The following is a 22,174-nucleotide window of genomic DNA, read 5'->3' on the forward strand; positions in this document are numbered from 1 at the left end:
GCATGTCTGAGTAATGTTATTGTGTAGCACAAGGAGTCTGAGTAGGAAGATTAGGAAGATGAGGGAGATACAAAGTTCGATGCAGAAGGGGAGGGGAGGCATTGCTGGCATCACAGAAATATGGGTTATGAAACGAGAGTGGGAGATGGAGATGTCTCATTCAGAAATGGTGGAAAAGGAAGAGATACGGGTGGAGCAGTAAACGTCATAAAGAAGGGCATCAAATGTGATGCCAGCGAGGAGATAAAACATCAAAATAAATGGTGCAAGGAAGTGGGCATGGTCGGAAACTATAAGCATCCTGACAGTTAACGTAGAGAATGGGGGAGAGCCAGTGGAATGATGCAATGTATTATTGCCCAGAGCATCTAGATTGGGGGAGAGAATAAAGCAGTGGGATAAGAAGAAGGTGTTAATATGCACTGGAGATCTGAATCTGCCAGGACCAGACTGAGACTTTCCAACATCCAAGTCAGATTGTTGATGGAAGTCATGAATCAGAAGAGGTTCAGGTCTAACAAGGATAGCATTCTGGACATTGTCTTAACCACTGCTGAGGGTGTCATGGATTTCTAGGATAAGTTATTCAGTAATGATAATGCTACGGTGTGGTGTAGAGTAGGGTTAATTATTTTGTTTCGTTTTGGTTTGTTAACCAGGTAGATGTGGTCCAAGGGTCCATTTCAGGCATGATCTAGGCCTTGTGGAAGGCAAACAAAAAGACTACAATTAACAAATCTCAGAAGTGTCAGTAATAGTATATAATAGAGAACAGAGTTTTACATACTCAAGTGTAATGGATGAAAACCTAAAACAGTAAACAAAAGTAATTATATGTACAGGAGTTATTAAGCAGCAACTATCAGAGCGGCAATCACTTTCAACAGAATACTTTGATTCAGTGAAATGATTCATGTGCATAGAAGAGGATAAAGAGTTATTTGCAGCGAAACAGTAAAGAGAAGGAGAGAATGTATGAAGAGTATTATTAATCAACATTTCATATTTTGATATTGATGTGAGTTGAAGGACTTGTTGAGTAAAATGACAGCAGAGCAGAGTAGAAATAGGGCAAAATTAACTTTAGAGTGAGGAATGTGTGCAACAGTATGAATGATTACTTAACTGAGGTACTGAGGGAATGCATGATATGCTAGTTATAACAATAATTATGTGTAGTCATGAACAGGCAATGCCCAAACTAATAATGTATGTCAGTGTACAATGAGCGATAAATATAACCATGACCCTCAAACAGTTGAAATAGTATTTTGTTGGAAAAGCTTTTTTAATGTTGTCCAGAAAGATTCTGTTCACTCCTAAGATCTTTAGATAGAAATTAACACACCTTTCAGGACTGACCTGAAGTTTGTTGTTGATTAACTTGAAGCAAATTGAACCAAAAGCATCCTGAGGTCTGAACTGAAGGTCACTGAGAACTGTTGCTGAGTGCCAAAGGAGGATATGACTTGCAAACAGAACAATGCTGTCCAGTGAAACTACACCGGTGAGACCACTGATAGACAGTGAAAAGAGTATTGAGCAGATCCTTGAGGGACACTGGAGGAGAAGAATCTAATAGATGATAGTTGCTCAGCATTTTGTACGGTGAAGTTACAGTTTGAAATGTAGTTGGAAAACCAGGGAAGAGCACTGTCATCAAATCCTAGGTTGTAGAGCTTATTCAAGAGCTAACAATAGTTTACCTCTCAAAAGCACATTTCAGATCTGTGAAGATCCCTACACTGAGGTGACCATCTTCTGTGGCTTGGTATATGTGATTGGTTCTTGTGTAAAGGACTGTAAGGGTATTGTGATCTTCACTAAAACCAGGTTGGAATCTATAAGTACACTGTATTTGTTGATATGCTTTTATAAGGACGGATAATAGAGATGGTCCTGTAGTCTTGTGGGATGGAAAGGATGTGGTTCTTTAAGATGGGGCAGTTAAGTCATGCTTAAAGTAAAGAACAGTCTTAGATGTAAGAAAGATATAGCTAAGAGTTTTAGTGATCACATTGTAGATAACTGAGAAATATGAATGCATGGCACTTGGGTTAGGGTTGTACTTGCCCAGTTTTGTAATAGTTCTTTCACTAATTTAACTAAGATCTGTTTGAACTAAAAGAATATAAAGACTAAGACAATGACTTGGGATTTTAGGAGAGTGGATTATATTCTGCTGGGGGAAATGGTCAAGGATGAGTTAGTTAACTGGCAGCAAACATTAGCTATGGGAATGGGTCAGTATTTAAGTAGTCAGGACTATGGATAAGGTTATGATGAAAAGGCAAAAAAAGGGGGGGAGAGAGAGAGAAGGTCAATAGCAAAAGATAAGGCCTATCAGATAAAGGCCTATCAGAGGTGATAAGGAAGACGTAGGGATGTGGAAGAGACAGTACTAGAAGGTTAGCTAAAGGAAAATAAAAATGGAAAGGGCCACAAAGGTGAAACTGAATTAGAAGAAGGGATCAAGGAATAGTTTCATAGGTAGGTACTAGGCTATCGGCCCAAGGGCCTAAGTAAGCCTAGCCAACAAGGTTCCCTGGCTTACGCCACCCAAGAAAGTTATTTTACTGTGCCCCTGTTGAGCAGAGCCACAGATGAAACACAGGATTTATTTTACAAAATTGGCTTGGCAGAATAAAGATGGGAGGAATGTCAAAGAAAACTGGGAAAAGCAGAGATACTGCGTGAGTATTTTTGCTTCAGTCTTCATAAAGGAAATCAAGGGGAGGATGCCATGACAGGAGTGAGGCAGGGCAGTATGAGAAGAGTCGACAGACATCATGATAGACAATAAGAAGGTGGATAGGAACAGGAAATTATTACAATGAGGTAGCATAAGTCACAGTGACTAGATGGGTCACCCTTCTAAAATCTTCAGAAATATGACCTTTATGTGGCAGACCCTTTAATGGAGATATTTAGCAGATCACTAGCTAGTGTGAAACTACCTGAAGAATGGAAAACAGAAAATGTGATGCTCTTATAGAAGGGAGGAAAAATCTGGAACTAGAGACCTGCTAGCTGAAAAGCTGAAAAGATGGGGAGAAAATCTTGAAAAGAAAGTTGATGGCAATTCTACAAGACAACAATCTCTATGACAGAAACATCGGCAGTGGATTTTGTGGCCGGGAAGAACTGTCAATCAAACATGATACAGTTTTATAATCTATTTATAGGTGAACTTGACAGGTAATACCAGTAATGTAGTCGGGTCTGTATCACGTTGTCGAACTTTTAAAAGTTCGAACACCATGTGGTCGACACCATATGTTTGTACTTTAAAAGTCTGAAAACGTAATATAAAAAAAAAAAAAAACTTACCTGCACCCCCACCCCACCCCCGCTACTTAAATATACCAACTTCGAGATCACACTAAATTGCTGGAAAGGGAAAGCTTCCCTTGCGGAGATCTCCGTTGAAATGTTCGGAGTTTTACAAGTCTGAACATATGGTTTCGACCATATGACATTCAAACTTGTAAAAGTTTGACAACGTGAATGGGACCCATGTAGTCTGCATGGACTACAGCAAGACATTTGACTCATTCCCAAAGTGACTGGTGATTGGAAATAAGGAGAGGTTGTAGGTAGGACCAAGCCTGCTAAACCAGACAGCTGCGTTGTTTAGCAGAAGGACAAAGGGGATTTGCTGGTGGAATAATGCCAGGAATTAGGAAAGTAACTGCTGGAGAACAGGGCAATGCCAGCAGTTAGGAAAGCAGCTAGTGAAGAACCACTGGGATCTGTTCTGGGTTCATTACTCTTCAGTGTGCTTGTCTCAGATGTATCTTAGGGAGTACAGAACAGTAACTGTCTCTTTGCTAGTGATACAAAGATGCATCCAGAGTTGTAGCTAGTTCAGTTGGTGGCCAAGGCAATGCCCCCAATTGTCACTCCTCCACAACCAAGCTGAGGCTTTAATAAGACCAAGAAAAAAGAAAAAACTGAGAACAGAAAATAAAGCTAGATAAGGTAAAGTATATAACATATCCTTGCTAAACTGTAGAAAATGTAGTAAATGTCTCTTCACTATGGTTACAAAAATAATAATAATAAGCATATTTTCTGTTATTCATTTAAGCAGCCATGATCACATTCACAGCTTCTTATGTGAATACCACACTGAATTTCATTCATTTAAGCACTCACAAGTACAGTCACAGCTGCTTAAATGCCACTATTTCTTAAAGAGACTGGTCACAAGAATTACATACCTATGATCACACTGTCTAACAGCTTGCATCCAGGAAAGTCAGCCTCTTCACTATGGCTTTGGGCTTAACAGTGGTGGATGAGGAAACTGTCTAGGGAAAGATTAGGAAATGGTGAGCAAGTTGGTAGAAAGGTGGCAGTTAATATTCAGTTCAAATAACTGCAAAGTACCACATTTAAGCCACAACAATCATAGTGAGAAGTATCAGCTGAGGGGAGTGGATATGGTAGGAAATGCAGACAGATAATTTTTAATTTCAATGATCAAACCTAGACTGGGCCACCAGGAGCAGCATGAATGGAAACTGGAAGCTGCAAACAGAGTGTTAGGGTGCATACTCTGAGCAACTGATATCAAAAGCAAAAAAGTAAAACTTTCAGTCTGTGAGGCCCTGGCCAGTCCACACCTTGAGTACAGAGTGCCGTCTCAGAGGGCATAAAATAGAAGTGAAGGGGCATCAAACTGTGGGAAAGAATCCAGAAGAAATCCACCAGAAAAGGCTGTGAGATCGATGCAGCATACCTTAACCATCCTATGACCTTCTTGGCTGAATTTGTTAGTCAGCCATGTGCATTGTACGTGTTCCACATTTTGCCCATTTCTTTCACATTTTGAAGGCTAGTGCTCCTCATTTTAGAGATGGAAGGTTGAGAGCTATGATCATTTGTAGATTAGTAAAGACATGTCATTGTCTTTGCTGGTGTAATGACATTAGAATTCAGATGTATAAAGTGCTTCCCATATTCAGCTTCACCCTTTAGAGAATGTGTGTGTGTGTGTGTGTGTGTGTGTGTGTGTGTGTGTGTGTGTGTGTGTAGGGGGGGTTATTTGCTAATATTACTTCTGTTCTTACCCAGTGGAACCATTCTGATACACAGGCTACTAGTCAAATGGTCTCCATAATATGCTCTGTAAAAGCTGCTAGTACAAGAATATGATATTAACTTCTATTTTAAATTGTTTTCTTGATTGTTATTGTTACTGCTCTAATAATAGTAAAATAACTAGCGTATTCATTCAAAAACAAATGCTGGATAGAGAGAAATGATGAAGCATATTTCCTTCTCTGTTGCAGGAGTTGATTATGTTCATATCCTGAATTCTGTAATGGAAGCAGATATCACAGAAAATGTTGTGCTTAGCTGTGCATTTAAAATAATAAAACTGGATACTTGGAACAGTTTAAGGATTCACTGGCACAAAGTAGGAAGGGATAAAATAATTGTTGTACACAGTTACTACAATGGAGGTGACAAATTGGATGACCAGGATATGGAGTACAAAGATCGAACTCAGCTCTTCCACGATGACTTACTATATGGAAATGCTTCCCTCAAGCTGCTAAATGTCAAACTGTCTGATGCTGGCAACTATCGATGCATTGTAGCAGATGATACTGGAACAGGTTATGATGACGGAACTCTGAGAGTCCATGGTGAGTGAAGGTTGCTTGTTTTATACTTTAAATCTGTGTTTAGCAGTGTGATTAATTCATGCTAAAGCAGTAAATATTAGCATGTTTCGTCATTTTCATAGTTTTAGCAGTGAGGATCTCGGTCACATGCATATTTGCACAGTATTTGCTGATAGTTTACCTGAGAAAAAATTGCTAGTTTAAATAAATGACACACAGTAGAGTCAGTCGGTGCTGATGTGAATGCTCTCTCTCATGTCATACTAATAGGCTTCCTGACGTGCAATTCTCTCAGAAGCAGGCACTTCTGAAAACTAATGCCAAGCTTCCACAAGGAGTTGATATAAAGTAAGATCTATCCAAGCACTCCACCCATAGGGCACACGGGCTATTAATGAAACCCAGCTTGCCTACATTGTAAATAGATATCTTGCTTCTTTGACAACAGGTTTAATATGAAATATGTAAACTCTATGAATGCCTTCAACTTGAAAAGAGATGCTTTTTTGAGATAATAGCGCATAGTTTTAAATATCCTGTCATGCACGCAACTCCAAGACTTTATTTTGAGGGACAGTAGTAAACAAAATATATACAAATGAAAATGTATGAATGTTGGTTAAGCATTGCAGCTGTCATTTAATGTTGATGGAAAGAAGTACTACTATGCTAGCATAAGTGTAATGGATTTCAGAAGAGAAATGTGACAGGGTGAGTGAAGCTTAATGCTGTTTTTTCAGTAAAACAAGCTGTATTAATCTAAGATTGATGCAGTTATATTTTTTTATAAATTTTGCAACTTTTAAAGTATATAACATACAGAATGTAAGAAAATATAAATAGTGCACCATATATGATTGCTTTCAGTGAAAATACCATAGAAATGTCAGTGGCAGCTCCGGGTTCCTTTTATTTTGCCAGAACACAATATGGGCACAGTACCTAGCGAGCTGGACAAGTGAAGACCCCCCTCCACTCAAACAAAATGTGTAGAAAATAGAGCAGATGCAAACATGGTGACATAACTAAATAAAATATCAGAATAACTCTTTCAGAATAAAATGTCATGACCCTCAGCTATTACAGGATCTACTAATTCCAAGTGTAATGAGTCAGTGTACAGCAAAGCTTTCAGCTCCTTGTACTTGGCTTTTCTTGATCTCTACAGATACATGCAGATAACCTTCATCCTTATTTTCTAAAACTTTCTTAACCATAACCAGGCTACTAATATCCTTAATAAATCCTTCCCATACCACCAGCAATAAACAAAGGTAAAACAACTGGTGGAGTCTTTTTTTTGTTTACCTGAGACTCTTTTTGTTGACCAGGTTTGTCCGACTGAGCAGATAGCCCTTTTTCAGTAGAGACCCGGGGAGAAAAGCTCCACAAATTTACAATAAAAATGATAAGGTTAATTATAAACAAAAACACTGACATTTTCAAGTTGGAACAGTAGAAGCATAAATTATTTACAGGTTTAAGTTGACATGTAACTTAAGATGTATGCTGAAACAGTATGCTAAGTTTCTCAGTACAGCAGGGTTGTTACAGTTGGTGAAGATCATTCAGGTAGTATATTCGAAGAAATATATATATTTTTTTATTTTTTAAGCCTAAGTGACAGGTAATTATCTATATAAGATGACTAAGAGAGCTGATGTATAACAGAAATAAAACCAGAGAGATACAGACTGTAAGCTATGTAGGAGAGAAAGATAGTTTATGGAGGATGAGTACAGTGGCATGACCAGTTACTTTTTAGGTAGTATTTATTCTTTGAGTTGTTTAAGTGTTCAAATTTCCAATGGGAGTTTATTCCAAGAAATGGTAGGGGAATAGCTGTAGAGGTTTTGACCAATTTTGCTCTTGGGTTTATAGATATGTGCTAAGTCTTGATCTGAGCTTCAGAGAGTCCTAGAGGGAGTATTGAAGGAGATTAGATGAGACAAGTTGGGACAGAAAGAAGGTTGGTACAAGATAGAGTGGATAATCTGAAGCTGAGAGAGGAGAAACTGGTGGGATAATTCTAGTCAGTTTATTTGTTTTAATGAGAGGCAGTGATGATAAATTGCTTACGTCTAATAAATAAGTTGCAGTTATTTGGTATCTTCATGACAGACTTTTGCAAATCATGAAATAATCACCCTCTACAAAACTACATGTCTCTTGGACTGTTTTTACTCTAAGTTGCATCATGCAGGTGACCATCAGCTGCCACCGGAGCCTCTTCTCACCCACCAGGCCTATTGGGCTTTCTTTTTGCTCCTTGACGTATTACAACCCATGCTTGGGGCAAGTGAGGAAATTGAGGTGTCCTGGTATAGTGCATGTTGCTGTCATTTTTTTTCCCCTTTAAAACCTAATTTCCAGTTACCCATCTTACAAATGCATGCAAGGTCTGATGGGTGGGCATACTATTAACATGTGTGGTATTTTATAGCACCACTGTGATGACTCCGCCAGTATCCTCCATCTATTCCCATTATGGGACAATGTTTCTCCTTATGCATCCCCTAGCCTCTGCTAGAGATCTAACATGAGGACTGCCATTATGTGTGCCCTGCCCCCTAGGATTGGCACACCCATCCTTCCCTTGGCACATCTCAGACACCCAAGTTGCTAATTGAACCCGGGTCTCCTGGGCCAGAATCAAGGCTTTCTCCTTGCAAGCCATGGAGTGTCACAGTCCCTTGGATGTTTACTGTTTACACATTTTATTACCTTCATGTTTCAACATGAAACAGTAAATCTGATGTTAATCCTCGTTCAGTCCTTACATGGGGGTATCAGTTCCGACCTCGGAATCAAGCCAGCCATCTTCCAAGCTCACGCCAGCTACAAACTCTCGAGCTAAAAACTCTTACCCAGAATTCCCCTCTCCCTGTTACCCCAGATTTAGTTTGCTGCGTCGCCATTCGGTTGTGTCAAGCTACTTCTCTTGAGCTAAGTACAGTATTTTTCTTCATACTTAGTTCGAAGACAAAAATGCCACCAACTCGTTGGAATACACACAACAAAACAGCACTTTAATAAAAAATAGTAAAAATATATAAAACATGCGAGCGCTTTCACAGAGTCTTCTCTGCTTCCTCAGACATACTACAGTAACTGCTGCTCTTGTTTAAATAATGAGACATCTGTGTCAAATCCAATCAGTTGACAGTATCTTGAAATAAAAATTAAAAAGACATACACTATATAAACAATCAAATCATAAAAATAGTGGGCTAAAAATGTATGTAAAAACTGTAAAAGCTTGCTCTATAAAGTTAGATAGTGTTAAAACTGTAGAATATATGTATAGATGTTAAAAGGTGTGACTGAACATAATAATCAATGTTTCAAAGCTCTGTTCTTGAGAAAAGGTTTCAGTGAAACCTTACTATTTAGTCCAGGTGGTCTGTCAGCCTGAAATTTAATTATAAATTCTTGTTCTGAGGCTTCGGTCGTATTGTTCATGTTCCCACCTCTTTTATTTTCTTGTATAATGTGTAACACTAGAAATTTGAAGGTGTGTGTGGTTCCCTCCTTTATAACATGCATCGCTAACGCACTTGTCTCTTTTTATTTTTAATGTCCCTTACATGTTCTAGGACTCTTATCTTTGAGCAGCTGATTAGTTTTGCCTACATAGTAGGCTGGGCATTTTCTACAGAGACCAAAATATACAACATTCTTACTATGACAGTCTGTATAAAAGTGTGTATCAATGCTGAACTTTCTAGTCGGGTAGTTATACTGCCCCCCTCCAAATATGAAGGGGCAGGCTGTACACCTTCTACACGGAAAGGTACCTAGCCTATCAGACCTTGCAGAGTGGTCTCCATCTAACTTCTCGTAGCACAACTGTCTTTTTATTGACATGTTTTTAAAGGTAAAAGATGGCGTAGCATATATATTGTTTATATAGTGTATGTCTTTTTAATTTTTATTTCAAGATACTGTCAACTGATTGGATTTGACACAGATGTATCATTATTTAAACAAGAGCAGCAGTTACTGTAGTATGTCTGAGGAAGCAGAGAGGACTCTGTGAAAGCGCTGATATGTTTTATATATTTTTACTATTTTTTATTAAAGTGTCGTTTTGCCGTGTGTATTCCAATGAGTTGGTGGCTTTTTGGAACATTATACTTTTATCGTTCATTACTTTATCCAGATTCAGGGGATTTGTGTTTGATAAGTTCTATGACAGCTTTTTTTCACAAAAAAGTTATTAGATGGTTATCCCTTATCTTATCGCGTTTAGCGACTATCCTTTTTCAAATCCTTTTCAACTCCTTTCCTCTCTTTTTACCGTGAGGTAATTCCTTTTTTACCATCGTTGGTAAACCCCTTTTCCTTCTTACCTTCGAGTATTTCTTGTACCATTGCTGGTATTTTTCTGTTTTTTTCTTTCTTTCCTTAACAAACATGACAGATAAAAAAGGTAGCCCAGGGTTTAAAAGTTGTTTAGATAGTGGACATAAATTACCTACTTCAGATGCACATTCCCTGTGTGTCTATTGCTTGGGTGTGCCTCATTTAACAGTTGACTCGCCTTGCAGGATTTGTAAGAATTTCTGTAACAGGATGTTAATTGAGAGGAAAAATAAATTAATATTGAAGGGGCTACTTAAATCTCCTTTTTCAGAGGCTATTTCTGGGTCGGAGGCTTCAACCCCTCCAAGATCCCATAAGAAAAAGAGTGATGAACCTAAAAAGGCCAAGTCTCTTCCTTCGTCCCCAGCTGGGGACCCTCAGGAACTGAGACCCAAGAAAGCTAAGCTTTCAAGTTCGGATTTGACTTCTTAGGCTCCAGCGCTTTTGTGCCTAGACCTTCAGCACCGAGGCCATCAGCGCCATCTGAGACCTCGGCACTGACTAGTGTGCCCCATACCGCATCAGTACCAAGGAGCTCCTCGGTTCAGACTCCTTTACCGGCACCGACTGTCCAGTTGATGCAGACTTATGACGTTGATGGATGTTTCAACGCCCATTTCCTTTTCATCTCCGACAACTTACCTGGCACCGACTACCCTCTCGGTACCGACCATTCAGTTTTCGTCACCGATGTTTTCGGCTCAGGCCTTAGCACTGACAACCACTTCGGTACCGACCTCATCGTCGATGCAGACCACGCCTTCGGCACCGATGATTTCCTCGGTGCAGACACCAGTAGTTCAGTCCATTACAGCTCCGTTGTTCTCAGTGCAGACCACCTCCATGGTGGGCACAGGGTTTGCTCCGTCCTTGGATAGACCTGACTGTCCCTCAGCCATGTTCTTGAAATCCGCTAGAAGCGTCTCTGAACACGATGTGTTGCGTCTTGTGGATCAAGTGCTTTTGGCCAGAGGTATCCCGCCCCCCAGGACCTATCCTTCCTCGGGAGGTGATCACCCTTTACCAAGGACCCCTACTTATTCTCCTCCTTCATTGCTTTTGAAGCCCCTTGATATAGCACAGTCTTCCCCCACTACTGTTCCTTTTATGGACCTCACTAAGGAGCCACAGTTGCCTTTGTGGTAGGAAAGTCTTGTCACGGCCCAGGATGTCAGCTGTGGCATACATACTTTGGCATTTCACAGCCATTCAGGGACTCTGAGTCGGCAGGCTGAGCCACTTAGGCGAGGGGTGACCCCTGCCCTGGGCCCCCTTCCTTCTTCAGGTGGACCAGCCTTCCAGCTTATGGAGAAGGCTCTGGCATCGGTTGGCGATCCTGTGCTATCATTCTCCCAGCCCTCCTCTAGACCTCAATGTACACAAGCCGCTCCTAGCAGACACAGGGCGCAAGGGCCTCAGGACATACTCCCACAGGAGACCTTTTTGACCTGTCTTCCCCAGCTTCTCCCTCTGAGGAAGATCATCAAAAGAGCTCATGCAAGAGGAAGCACATGGACTCCACAGAGGAGTCCCTTACTGAAGACACAGACTTTGATGATGGGGAAGGGTCCCCTTGATCACCCTCTGAGGTATCCTTTGGTAATATCCTTGAAATCCTTAAACAGAGAGGTGACTGGCAGCCCTCTAACCTGACCTCTGAAGAGTCTGTGTTCCTGCAGACCTTTCGTGCCCGGCCCCCTACCTCCTGGGTTACTCCACCTGCTGACGAACTTGTCCGGCTTATCGTGCAGTGTGCATGGAAGGCTCCTGACACTGTTGAGGCCATTCCCCGAAGGCCAGATAAAATTTTGTCCCCTCCTGCTAGTGATCCCCATTGGTCCAAAGGTCTTCCTGTAGATGCTTTGGTGATGGCAGCCACAACTAAAAAGGACCTGGCGGAAGAAGAAAGCCAGACTGTCCATCCGCCCAACAAAGAGTCCCGGGCTCTGGATAGAATAGGGAAGTGTACTTTTGCATTAGCGACCTTTGCAGTCAGGTCCCTGAACTATATGGCACATTTTACCAGGCTTCAAAGAGACTTAAATTCTGAGCTCTCTGAAACTTTGGCTAGAGCTGTGTCTGCTGAGGTCTGTGATAAAGTGGCCTCTCAGCTAGCCACCATCGAATCGATATCTAACTTCTTCATGCGCCTGATATCTCATGCATCAGAAGGAGCAGCTAGAGTGGCGGGTTCAGGCATTGTTCTGAGACGACATTCCTGGATGCGCTTGTGTAATTTCACGGAACCCTTCAAGGCTTCCTTTCTCAATGCTCCCATCGAAGCCTCGTCGTTGTTCGGACCCAAGGTTAAAAGCACACTGGCCAGATGTGAACAGGATGGTAAGACCCTTTCTGCTGTGGGTGTCCATTATTCTTCCCCTCAACGGCCTTTCTCCAGAAACCAGAAGAGTGAGAAGATATAGCACAAAAAGTCTCAAGGTTCTTTTCGTGATACACAGGCCGAATTCTTCCCTAGAGGCAGAGGGGGAAACTCTCAGGAAAGATGCCCCTTTCGGGGCAGAGGGGGTCCGCATAAACAGGGTTCCAGGGATTCTTTCCCTGGCCAATCCTACCAGCTCTCCTGAAGAGCGGCCCAACTGCTTTCCTCTGGAAGTGGTTGGGGGTCGTTTCTCTTTGTACCCTTTTGCCTGGCTAACCATTACCACCGATTCTTGGGTACAAAGGATAATAACCAGAGGTTATCAAATCCCCTTTGACCTTTGTCCCGCTCCCCTAACAAGCTTACCCGACGTTCCACCCAGTCAAAGGGAAGAAGCAGTGTTAGAGATTTCAAAGCTGCTAAGAAAAAGAGTCATCCAAATAGTCCCTCCAGACCAGATAGGATCCGGATTCTACTCAAGACTATTTTTGGTGCCAAAGAAAACCGGGGACTGGAGACCAATTTTGGATCTCAGTATATTGAACAAGTTTGTAAAAGTACAGAAATTCTGGATGGTCACAATACAGTCTATCCTTCTGCTTTTGGAAAAGGCGATTGGATGTGCTCGATAGATCTTGAAGATGCGTACTACCACATAAACGTGGACAGACCATCAAGAAGATTCCTTCACTTCCATGCGGGAGCCACTCATTACCAGTTCAGAGTACTGCCCTTCAGACTCTCTACAGCCCCCAGAGTGTTCACAAAGTGCATGGCAGTCGTCACAGCTCACTTGTGACTTCAAGGATTCCAGGTGTTTCCATACCTAGACGACTGGCTCATCTCCGCCTCCACCAGACATCTATTGGAAGAAGCCCTGGCATACTCTCTCCTCACTGCAGAAAGGCTAGGCATAACCAGAAACTGGCAAAAATCCAATCTCACACCATCTCAGTCCACAGAATTCATAGGGGTCATCTTGAATACAAAGAATTGCAGAGCATCCATTCCAGAGCACAGAATTCTAAGGATAATGCAGCAACTGATTGCAGTCCTTTGAAGGGAGAAATCCACAGCTCATTCTGTTCTCCAGCTGTTGGGTTCCATGGAAGCCTACATTACGATTTTCCCCCTGGCCAGGTTTCACATGAGGCTTCTACAATGGCTACTGCTCACCCAATGGTATCCCTTTCAGTACCCTCTTTCAGCCAAGATTCAGGTAACTCACAGGTGCAAACAAGATCTAAATTGGTGGATGGTGCACAATCCGTCACAGTGGTCTCACCCCTTCTCCCCCCAACAGCCCAAGGCTACAGTGACCACGGACGCCTCCCTGATGGGGTGGGGGTGGGGGGCTACTTCAGGGACAGACAGTCCAAGGTACTTGGTCTAAAATGGAGGCCCATCTGCATGTAAATGTTCTAGAGCTGAGGGCAGTACTTCTGGCGTTGCAGCATTCCATCCCCTGCTGCCATCTGGGACTATTGTGATACAATCAGACAACATGGCGGTGGTCTGGTACATCAACAAACAAGGTGGAACCAAATCTTACCCACTCTGTCGAGAGGGCATGAGGATATGGCAATGGGCGATGGCTACCAACTGCTTTCTTCTAGCAACGCACATTCCTGGGAGTTCCAACGTGATAGCAGACAGACTCAGCAGGTGTATTCTACAACCTCACGAGTGGTCCCTGAATCCCTTCATAACTGCGGAGATTTTCAACCGCTGGGGTCTTCCTTGCTGTGACCTCTTTGCGTCCCCGACCAACTACAAATGCAGCAACTATTTCACCCTGATTCCCCCTCTGGGACAGTCACCCAGGGACACTCTAGTCCATGATTGGCCCTCAGTTCTGCTTTATGCATTTCCACCTCGCCCCCTCATTCCCCAGTTTCTGAAGAAAGCCCGCCGGTTAAAGAGCAAAGTAATCTTCATAGCACCAAATTGGCCTCGTCAGATTTGGTTTCCCTTCCTTTGGCCTTACCTGCTAGATTATCTGTGGATTCTCTATCCAACCCCAGGGTTGATCTCCCATCCGCAGAATCTGATTCACCCCAACTTGAACAGCCTAAAGCTCACAGCTTGGCTTCTCCAATTCCTTTGATTGCCAGGCAGAATGATCTTTCTTTGCCAGTACGTGACATTCTTATTGCATCTCATAAGTCTTCCACCAGAATTACATATCTCAGCAAGTGGAAAAGATTTACTTTTTGGCTGAAAGAAAAAAAAGTAGATCCTTTTTCAGCATCAGTGTCGATAGTACTGGAATATTTGTCTACCCTATTTCAGTCCGGTCTATCTGCCTCTACCATTAGAGTTCATTTGGCTGCAATATCTAATTTTCATGATGGTGTCCAAGACTCTTCTCTTATATCACACAAATTATGCAAGACTTTCATAAAAGGCGTGAATCATCTAAGACCCCCTTTTTAGAGAACCTACTCAACCATGGGACCTGTCATTAGTCCTACAAGCTTTGACAATGCCACCTTTCGAACCAGCTTCTTCTTGCGACCTCAAATATTTGTCATGGAAAACCTTGTTTTTGGTTGCCGTTACTTCTGCCAGATGTGTATCTGAGCTTCAAGCCTTATGCATCAAGAGACCATATTTGATTTTTTATAGAGATAGTGTGTCATTGAAAACTAATCCTTCCTTTCTGCCAAAAGTGATCTTTGAAATGTCCATTAATCAAACCATTGAATTGCCAATTTTCTTCCCCAATAATTCAAACAGAGGAGAGTATTGCCTACATACCCTAGATATTCACAGGCAAATTCGCTTCTACTTGAACAGGACTAAGGCTTCTGGTAAATCAAACCAGTTATTTTTGGCCTATTCTGGACCTAGATTAGGATGTGCTGTTGGTAAGGTCACGTTAGCTAAGTGGTTAAAAGACTGCGTAACCTTCATTTATAGAAAACGTAATATTCCATTACCTACTACCATAAAGGCTCATTGTACAAGGTCGGTGGCAACTTCTGCTGCCTTCCATGCCAGAGCCTCTTTACATGATATTTGTGCAGCTGCAACTTTGGCTACTCCTCATACCTTCATCAATCATTACAAATTGGATTTGGCCTCCAGGGGAAGAGCATCTTTTGGTTCTATAGTGCTCCGGAATGTCCTTCCATGAGAGCCTCCCAGGAATAAAGGTAGCTGGGGACTCTGTCCCACATGTAAGGACTGAACGAGGATTAACAATATCAGATAAAGAAGTTATGTCTTACCATAACGTTCCATCTGTATTGTTGATCCTCGTTCAGTCATTACGACCCTCCCTCCTTCCCCCTCCTGTGGCTTCTAGTGGACCTCATCATCCGGTTCTCTTGGTCATTTGACCAGAGGTAGCCTCTACCTTCTTTTGACTTGCAAACTCAATCTGAGGTAACAGGGAGAGGGGAATTCTGGGTAAGAGTTTTTAGCTCGAGAGTTTGTAGCTGGCGCGAGCTTGGAAGATTGCCGGCTCGGTTCCGAGGTCGGAACCGATACCCACATTTAATGGCTGAACGAGGATCAACAATACAGATGGAACGTTATGGTAAGACATAACTTCTTTTTCTCTACCAATGCAGAGGACAGTAATGATGTTGAAACCAGCAGTGACTACATGCATGAAGTGTGCCAAATGCTGAAAATAAAGACACTGAAAAAAAATAATGTAGGCTATCTGTCATTCCGAAAATATCTCAAATGGAGAGCACTATGGAGACATGTGAGACAAAAAGGAATCATAGCATAGAACACTAAGCTGTCATGGAGCCAGACGAAAGTGAGATAATGCACAGGACTACACACTGGCACAGAAAAGAAGCAACACAAGCAGACAAATATTATATTTCAGATTATGGTCAAATAGACAGCAAAACTATATCAGCACTAAGACATTATTACAGAAAATGCAACAAATGTAAGTGTTTAAGTTGCCCAAGCACTTCCAAATAAACTGTGAAACTCAGAATGGAAAAAAAAGAAACTCTATAAGAAAATCTTACTTTATGAAAACTGAAGAATGCTCCTTGATGTCTGAGTAACTCCAGCTGAATCATGGAAAACTGAAGGCCGAAAAGGTGCACAAAGATGCCATCACAGTGATGGATACAACAACACATTTAACCCCTTAACTACTGAGCATCTTTGTCTATACTCAGAAAATTGCCTGTTTTGAGCAATTTTAGTTCCCTGATTTAAAAGCCCATGCCTGCAAAATGGTTCAGCATTTATTCATTAAACCTTCAGGGAATGTCATTGACTTAAGTATCAAAAAATGCTGTTGGACTTGGACACCTACCTGCAAAGAAAACAAAGGCATAAGTATATTGACAAGCTACTTAATGTTGTTTTTGTGTGTCAGCCTCACCATTTGCGAATTTAAAACATTGCAACCTCTGAAAAAGTCCTGCATTTTTGAAAGGATGAAATCACTTGTCTGGTTCTCAAGTGGATTTTCAAATTAATGTTGATTTTTTTAAATATATTCTAGACCCTGGTTCTCTCTGGTGTGCCCAAGTGTGTGCAGCTTTTGTAGATTGTGAGTTTTGAGCTTGTACATTTTCCGTTTTCTTTTTCTTTTTTTTTCTTGTCAAGTTTTCCAGACAACACCCATTCATGGGTAATCAACTTTCATTTTGTTTTGAACAGCCCATTAGCTTAAAAAATGGCATGAGAATCTCAAATATAGATATGCCACTCAAAGTATGTAAAATATGCATATTTTTCTAAAACGGTCAAAATGACAGAAAAAAATATTGACAGAAAATATTACTTTTCCCTAGAAAAGTCTATTATATCTGGTTCTCATTTCATATGAACACACCAATAATAAGAATCTGATATGTGATATATAATAGATAATATTAAGGTATTGCATTTACTTCCTGAGGGATGTCCTGGGATAGGACCAGCACTACAACTGGGCTGCATACACACATCCGTCAGGGGTTATTCAACAGTCGAGTTCACTGTGGGGGTGGACATAATGTACCTGAGGTGCATGATGTATGCCATTGTCAGGGAAGTTGTTGAACAGCGGTAGTGAAATCTCTGCAGGACATTTACCACTTCCACACTTTTTTGCTTATTAACATGATGTATTATACTACACTGGTACCCCTCCTTGGTTTATGTAGAGATATAAGTTTGACACAGTATCCATGTGCATAGGATCACAGGAAGTTACTAGGCTAATGGCCCTGGGGCTCTTGCAAGCCTAGCCAAGTGTTTATCCCCAAAATGAAACCTCAGTCAGCACCTGTTGCCCCTTTGTAAGACTTGTGTTGTCCTGAATGCAGCCATATATCTGCAAGTTGCCCTACTCGTGCAGTGCGACCCTACCCCTGCCAGTGCATCATCTAGAAACACATCATATCTATCGCCCTCTTTAGGTACATGTGGTCACTATCGCATAATGGGTATCACATACCAGGGGTGTTGTCCACACTGGACAGATTTAAGTGTTGCTTACTAGGGGTGTAGCATGTATGAAATGTAGCCAGCTTAAACATATATTTCTTTGATATTAAAGGCTCTCATGTTTAAAGATGACTGTCGCTGCAAAAAGTAAATACTTCCAGGCAGAGAATGACATCTTGCTAAAGGTCCTTCTTGTGCATGGTCAGTGGAGGTCCCAGAGTATGGGATTTTACTAGATCTTCCATAAGACTGTTTAATGGGACCTTTTATATGAGAACAGTACCATATGTTGCCAACATTGGACATACAAGCAGGTCCATGAAAGGAACACCAACATGCTTGCTCATACATGCCCGTGAGGTCCACTAGGTTCTGGGCATGGGTGCAGCATTGCAGAGGAGTCATATATCTTTTGGTGATGCCCCATTTTGGTATGCTTTAACAGCTAATGAGCATGGCTTCTTTGTTGTTACAGAAACATCATGCATACAAGTAAAATGATATCTGCTCAGGAATGTTAGCCATATGTTTCTCATAGCATTCTATTTTATATAGGAGTACTTTCAGTGGGCTGCAGTTGTTGCTGAGGTTTTTATTCATAGACTGAGTAATGCACATGTGCTTTCAAAGGCGCTATCTTGTCGGGATCATTCACCACAGATATAGGCTGATGACATGGAAATTACTAAGCCTGATGATGGTGGCAAGCACATCCTGGCACAGTCAAGGGTCATGGTGTCAGTGTTAGATTTGGGCAGTGTGGCCATATCCCCACACCCCCCACAAATACAGCTTCTATGCCCCTCAGACTGGGATGCCACCTTTAGACAGGGTAACACTGACGTATCAGTCCTATGAGCACCATTGTCTCCAGTGATAGTCTCCCTTGGTTACCATCAGCTCCATCAAGTTTAACAAGGATATCAGAGATCAGTGAATTCATGGCTGTCCATACCAAAGGTACCACCCTCTCTCCAAATCTGAGTGTCATTATGGCCACAACAAGTGATTGTGCAGAGACAGTATACAGGGACAGATAGGGATCAATGTATCCACAGCTGAGCTGGTTGTGGTAGTACGTGGTCTGCGTGATGACCTGTGGGCGTAAGCTGGTTGTGGTTGCACATGGTCTGTGTGATGACCTGTGGGAGTGTTTGGGTTAGATGTGCAACATTGTGGAGGGGTGGCTTAGAGAGTCTGTACACTGCAGATTCCCCATGAATGGCCATCATGGCCATTGCTCTTCCCATAGCCAGTCCACATCTACCTCTGATGGAAAAGCCCAACATGCAATTGGGAAGGTAGCGACTAAGACCAGTAATGCCAGCACCTCCACACCACTGCCCAGTGTTGAGGGCACTATAGGGCATCATGGATGTAGGCATGAATGGGTTGTTCATGTGGAGATCACTGATAGCACATCACACCAGTTGTAATCTTTAAAAACTCTGTTTTGTATGTGTTGTGAATGGTGCTTGTGACTTTCTTAGTTGAAGGTGTCCCAATGGATGGGATATATGTATAGTCAATGCTTAAATCTCCTGTGGGTTCCCTAAATCTGTCCATCAAATCCTGGATCTGCTGGAACTGTGACTTCCCCCACATACACAAACACACACACCAGCACCATCAACAGTCACAAAGCACTGAGGACACTGTTGCCCTCTCTGACCAGTCTATTTAGCTCCTCACAGTCATCCACGTGAAGCTCACTCCTTTACATACAGCTGTAATCTGCACCCCCAAACACATACTTTTTATTGTTGACACCCAGTAGCCCTCCCCACCTATGCATTTGATAACGGCTTTGCCTTGCCTTCAGTACTATGCTACCTGAGTAGCCGGTGAGTGATGCACTGTGTGGTCAGTCCATGCATGGTATAGCACAGTCTGATGGAGTATTGCATGAGTCATTTTTACTGTTGCAGACTATGCTTATTCTGGCCCTTAGTTATGAACGGGATGCTGCTTCTTAGCCAGTGGCATGGCATTCTGTACTTGCCTCTGTTTTTTATAGCCATCTCCTGCAGCTGGAACCCCCATAGACTCTTTATCAGACACCTCTTCCACTCGTCCTGTAAGAGATGGGGATGTTCAGTAACAAATCACAAAACAAAACACCTTGCGGAAAAAACACCAACTGGTAATCCGAAAAAATCAGGATACAAGGATAACGAACCAAAGTGCAAAACGAAAATTATTTATTTGTCAGCTTCACCAGCACAGCGTTAAAAACACATAGAACACATCCAAAGTGTAGTATATCATCAAGCGCTTTCACCCGGGCCCTCCCAGGCTTTCTCAAGACATTGATTACATTGTTTGGTAGATCCATTTATACTACTCTTGCCAGACTTAATTATTTAATTGATTCTCAATTAATCTATTATTGCATTTGTATTTAAAAAGATAGAATCCCTTTTAGCATTGTCACAAGTTGATGGTATTAATTTTATTACAATTTTATAATAAACCATCTCTTGTTCCACTCTACTATGGGATACAAAACCATAATTTGTCATAAAATGTTTAACCATTATTAACATCTAAAAATACATGTTTAAAAACTACATGTTAAAAAATGCATGTTAAAAAACTTTTCAAAACTATTAAACCTACTAACAGCTACACTGGCTGTTGGTTAGAATGTCAACATTCTTCAATAGTTCATAACTATATCATACTAAAAACTACCTAACTGAAGACTTTACAATACCCCATTCTATACATCCACCTACATGTCATACATAATGTACATCCTACATTTATTTCTTTAGGTTTTTTGAATATTGCTTGAGTCATTTTTACTGTTGCAGACTATGCTTATTCTGGCCCTTAGTTATGAACGGGATGCTGCTTCTTAGCCAGTGGCATGGCATTCTGTACTTGCCTCTGTTTTTTATAGCCATCTCCTGCAGCTGGAACCCCATAGACTCTTTATCAGACACCTCTTCCACTCGTCCTGTAAGAGATGGGGATGTTCAGTACAAAAAACACATTGGATATATTTATCATTAGTCATAATGACTGCTACACTACCTTTATCAGCACTTTTTGTAATTATGTCATCATCCACTTAGTGAAAGTTTACTAATTTTATTACTTAGAATTTTTACAAGACAATTAAACTTGAAACAGTTGTTTCCAAATGAGACTGCACATAGTTATGAACTGTAGAGACCTAGTGCTTTTAAACCCAATAGATATCCAGTTATTAATGCATGTGTACAGACTTGTTAAATTGTATTCCTGAGTTATATAATTATAATAGAGAAAAACATAATTATAAGTTAACAATGACAGAGAGAGGCGCCTTGGTTAACTTAATAAGTAATGAAGAGTTTATTATAAAAAGCAATGATAAAGGTGGTACAGTAGTCATTATAGATAAAGATTATCCAGGCTGTTAATTTGTTACTGAGTGGCACTATATGTTCATAGGTTCATAGGAGGTTACTAGGCTAGTGGCCCTAGAGTCTTTATTAACCTAGCTGTGTTAATCCTAGGTTTCCCCAATTGTCCTTGGTTAGATGGACGTACTTTCCAGATTAGCACCTACTACCCCTGTCCATGAGGGACATGGGTGCCTGGTTGCACTTGAATAGGGTCATTTAGGAGCTCTGCTTCACGTGAATTGGAAGTTTATTCCAGAGCAGCAGCAGTCTCTGGGAGACATACCTGTCTCTCCAGCATGTTCTGTTAATGTCACTGGCAAGGTTGAGTTTGTTAGAGCGCGTGGCTCTAGTACCATTTGATTTGCAGATGTGCAGCATTTCCATCAGGTCGGGGTCAGAGACTGCCCTTTAGGCCACGCACAAGTCACCTCTTGGGAGCCTATATGATACAGAGTACAGTGACATGGCTTTCAGTCTATCCACATAGGTCAGGGTTTTGGAGGTCCTGTATCTTCTTAGTGAGAAACCGCTATGGTCTCTCCAGTTGCTGCAGGTGTCTGGTGAGATACATGCAGAAGGGAGCATTGTACTCTTATTAATAGTCTGAGTAGGGTCAAGTAAAGTGGGGTTATAACATTCTTAGACCTGGATGTGATGCCTTTACTTATGAGATGAGCAATGTAGAAGGCTTTCCTTACCACTGTGTTAATCTGGTGGTCAAAGTTCAGATTGCTGTCAACCTGTGTTCCCAGATCTTGCACCACTGGGTTTGAACTTGGAGGGTTGCTGTCAATATTGTAATTAGTGGGGAAATTCACCTTCCCAAATGGGATAATAGTGCACTTTTTTGTGTTTAGTTTTAGACCATGACTTTGGCACCAGTCATTTGTTTGTGTTAGCCCTTCCTGTAATATGTTGACATCACTGGGGGACTCAATGATTGCACCTAGGTTGCAATCATCAGTGAATTTAGTAAGCCAGAG

At 41.5% G+C, this 22,174-nt stretch overlaps 1 protein-coding gene across 1 annotated transcript in view; it reads left to right on the forward strand.

Annotated features, from left to right (window-relative positions):
- LOC122813770 (CD276 antigen-like) overlaps positions 1-22,174 on the forward strand; it is a 730,017-nt gene that overhangs the window by 155,577 nt on the left and 552,266 nt on the right. Inside the window, exon 3 of the mRNA XM_044086264.1 lies at positions 5,298-5,657. Within this exon, the coding sequence (XP_043942199.1) occupies positions 5,298-5,657 (360 nt within the window). The remainder of the gene's footprint in view (positions 1-5,297; positions 5,658-22,174) is intronic.

Source organism: Protopterus annectens, chromosome 10.part0 (genome assembly GCF_019279795.1).
Source record: "Protopterus annectens isolate FY-2018-M chromosome 10.part0, PAN1.0, whole genome shotgun sequence".
Taxonomy (NCBI): Eukaryota; Metazoa; Chordata; order Ceratodontiformes; family Protopteridae; genus Protopterus; species Protopterus annectens.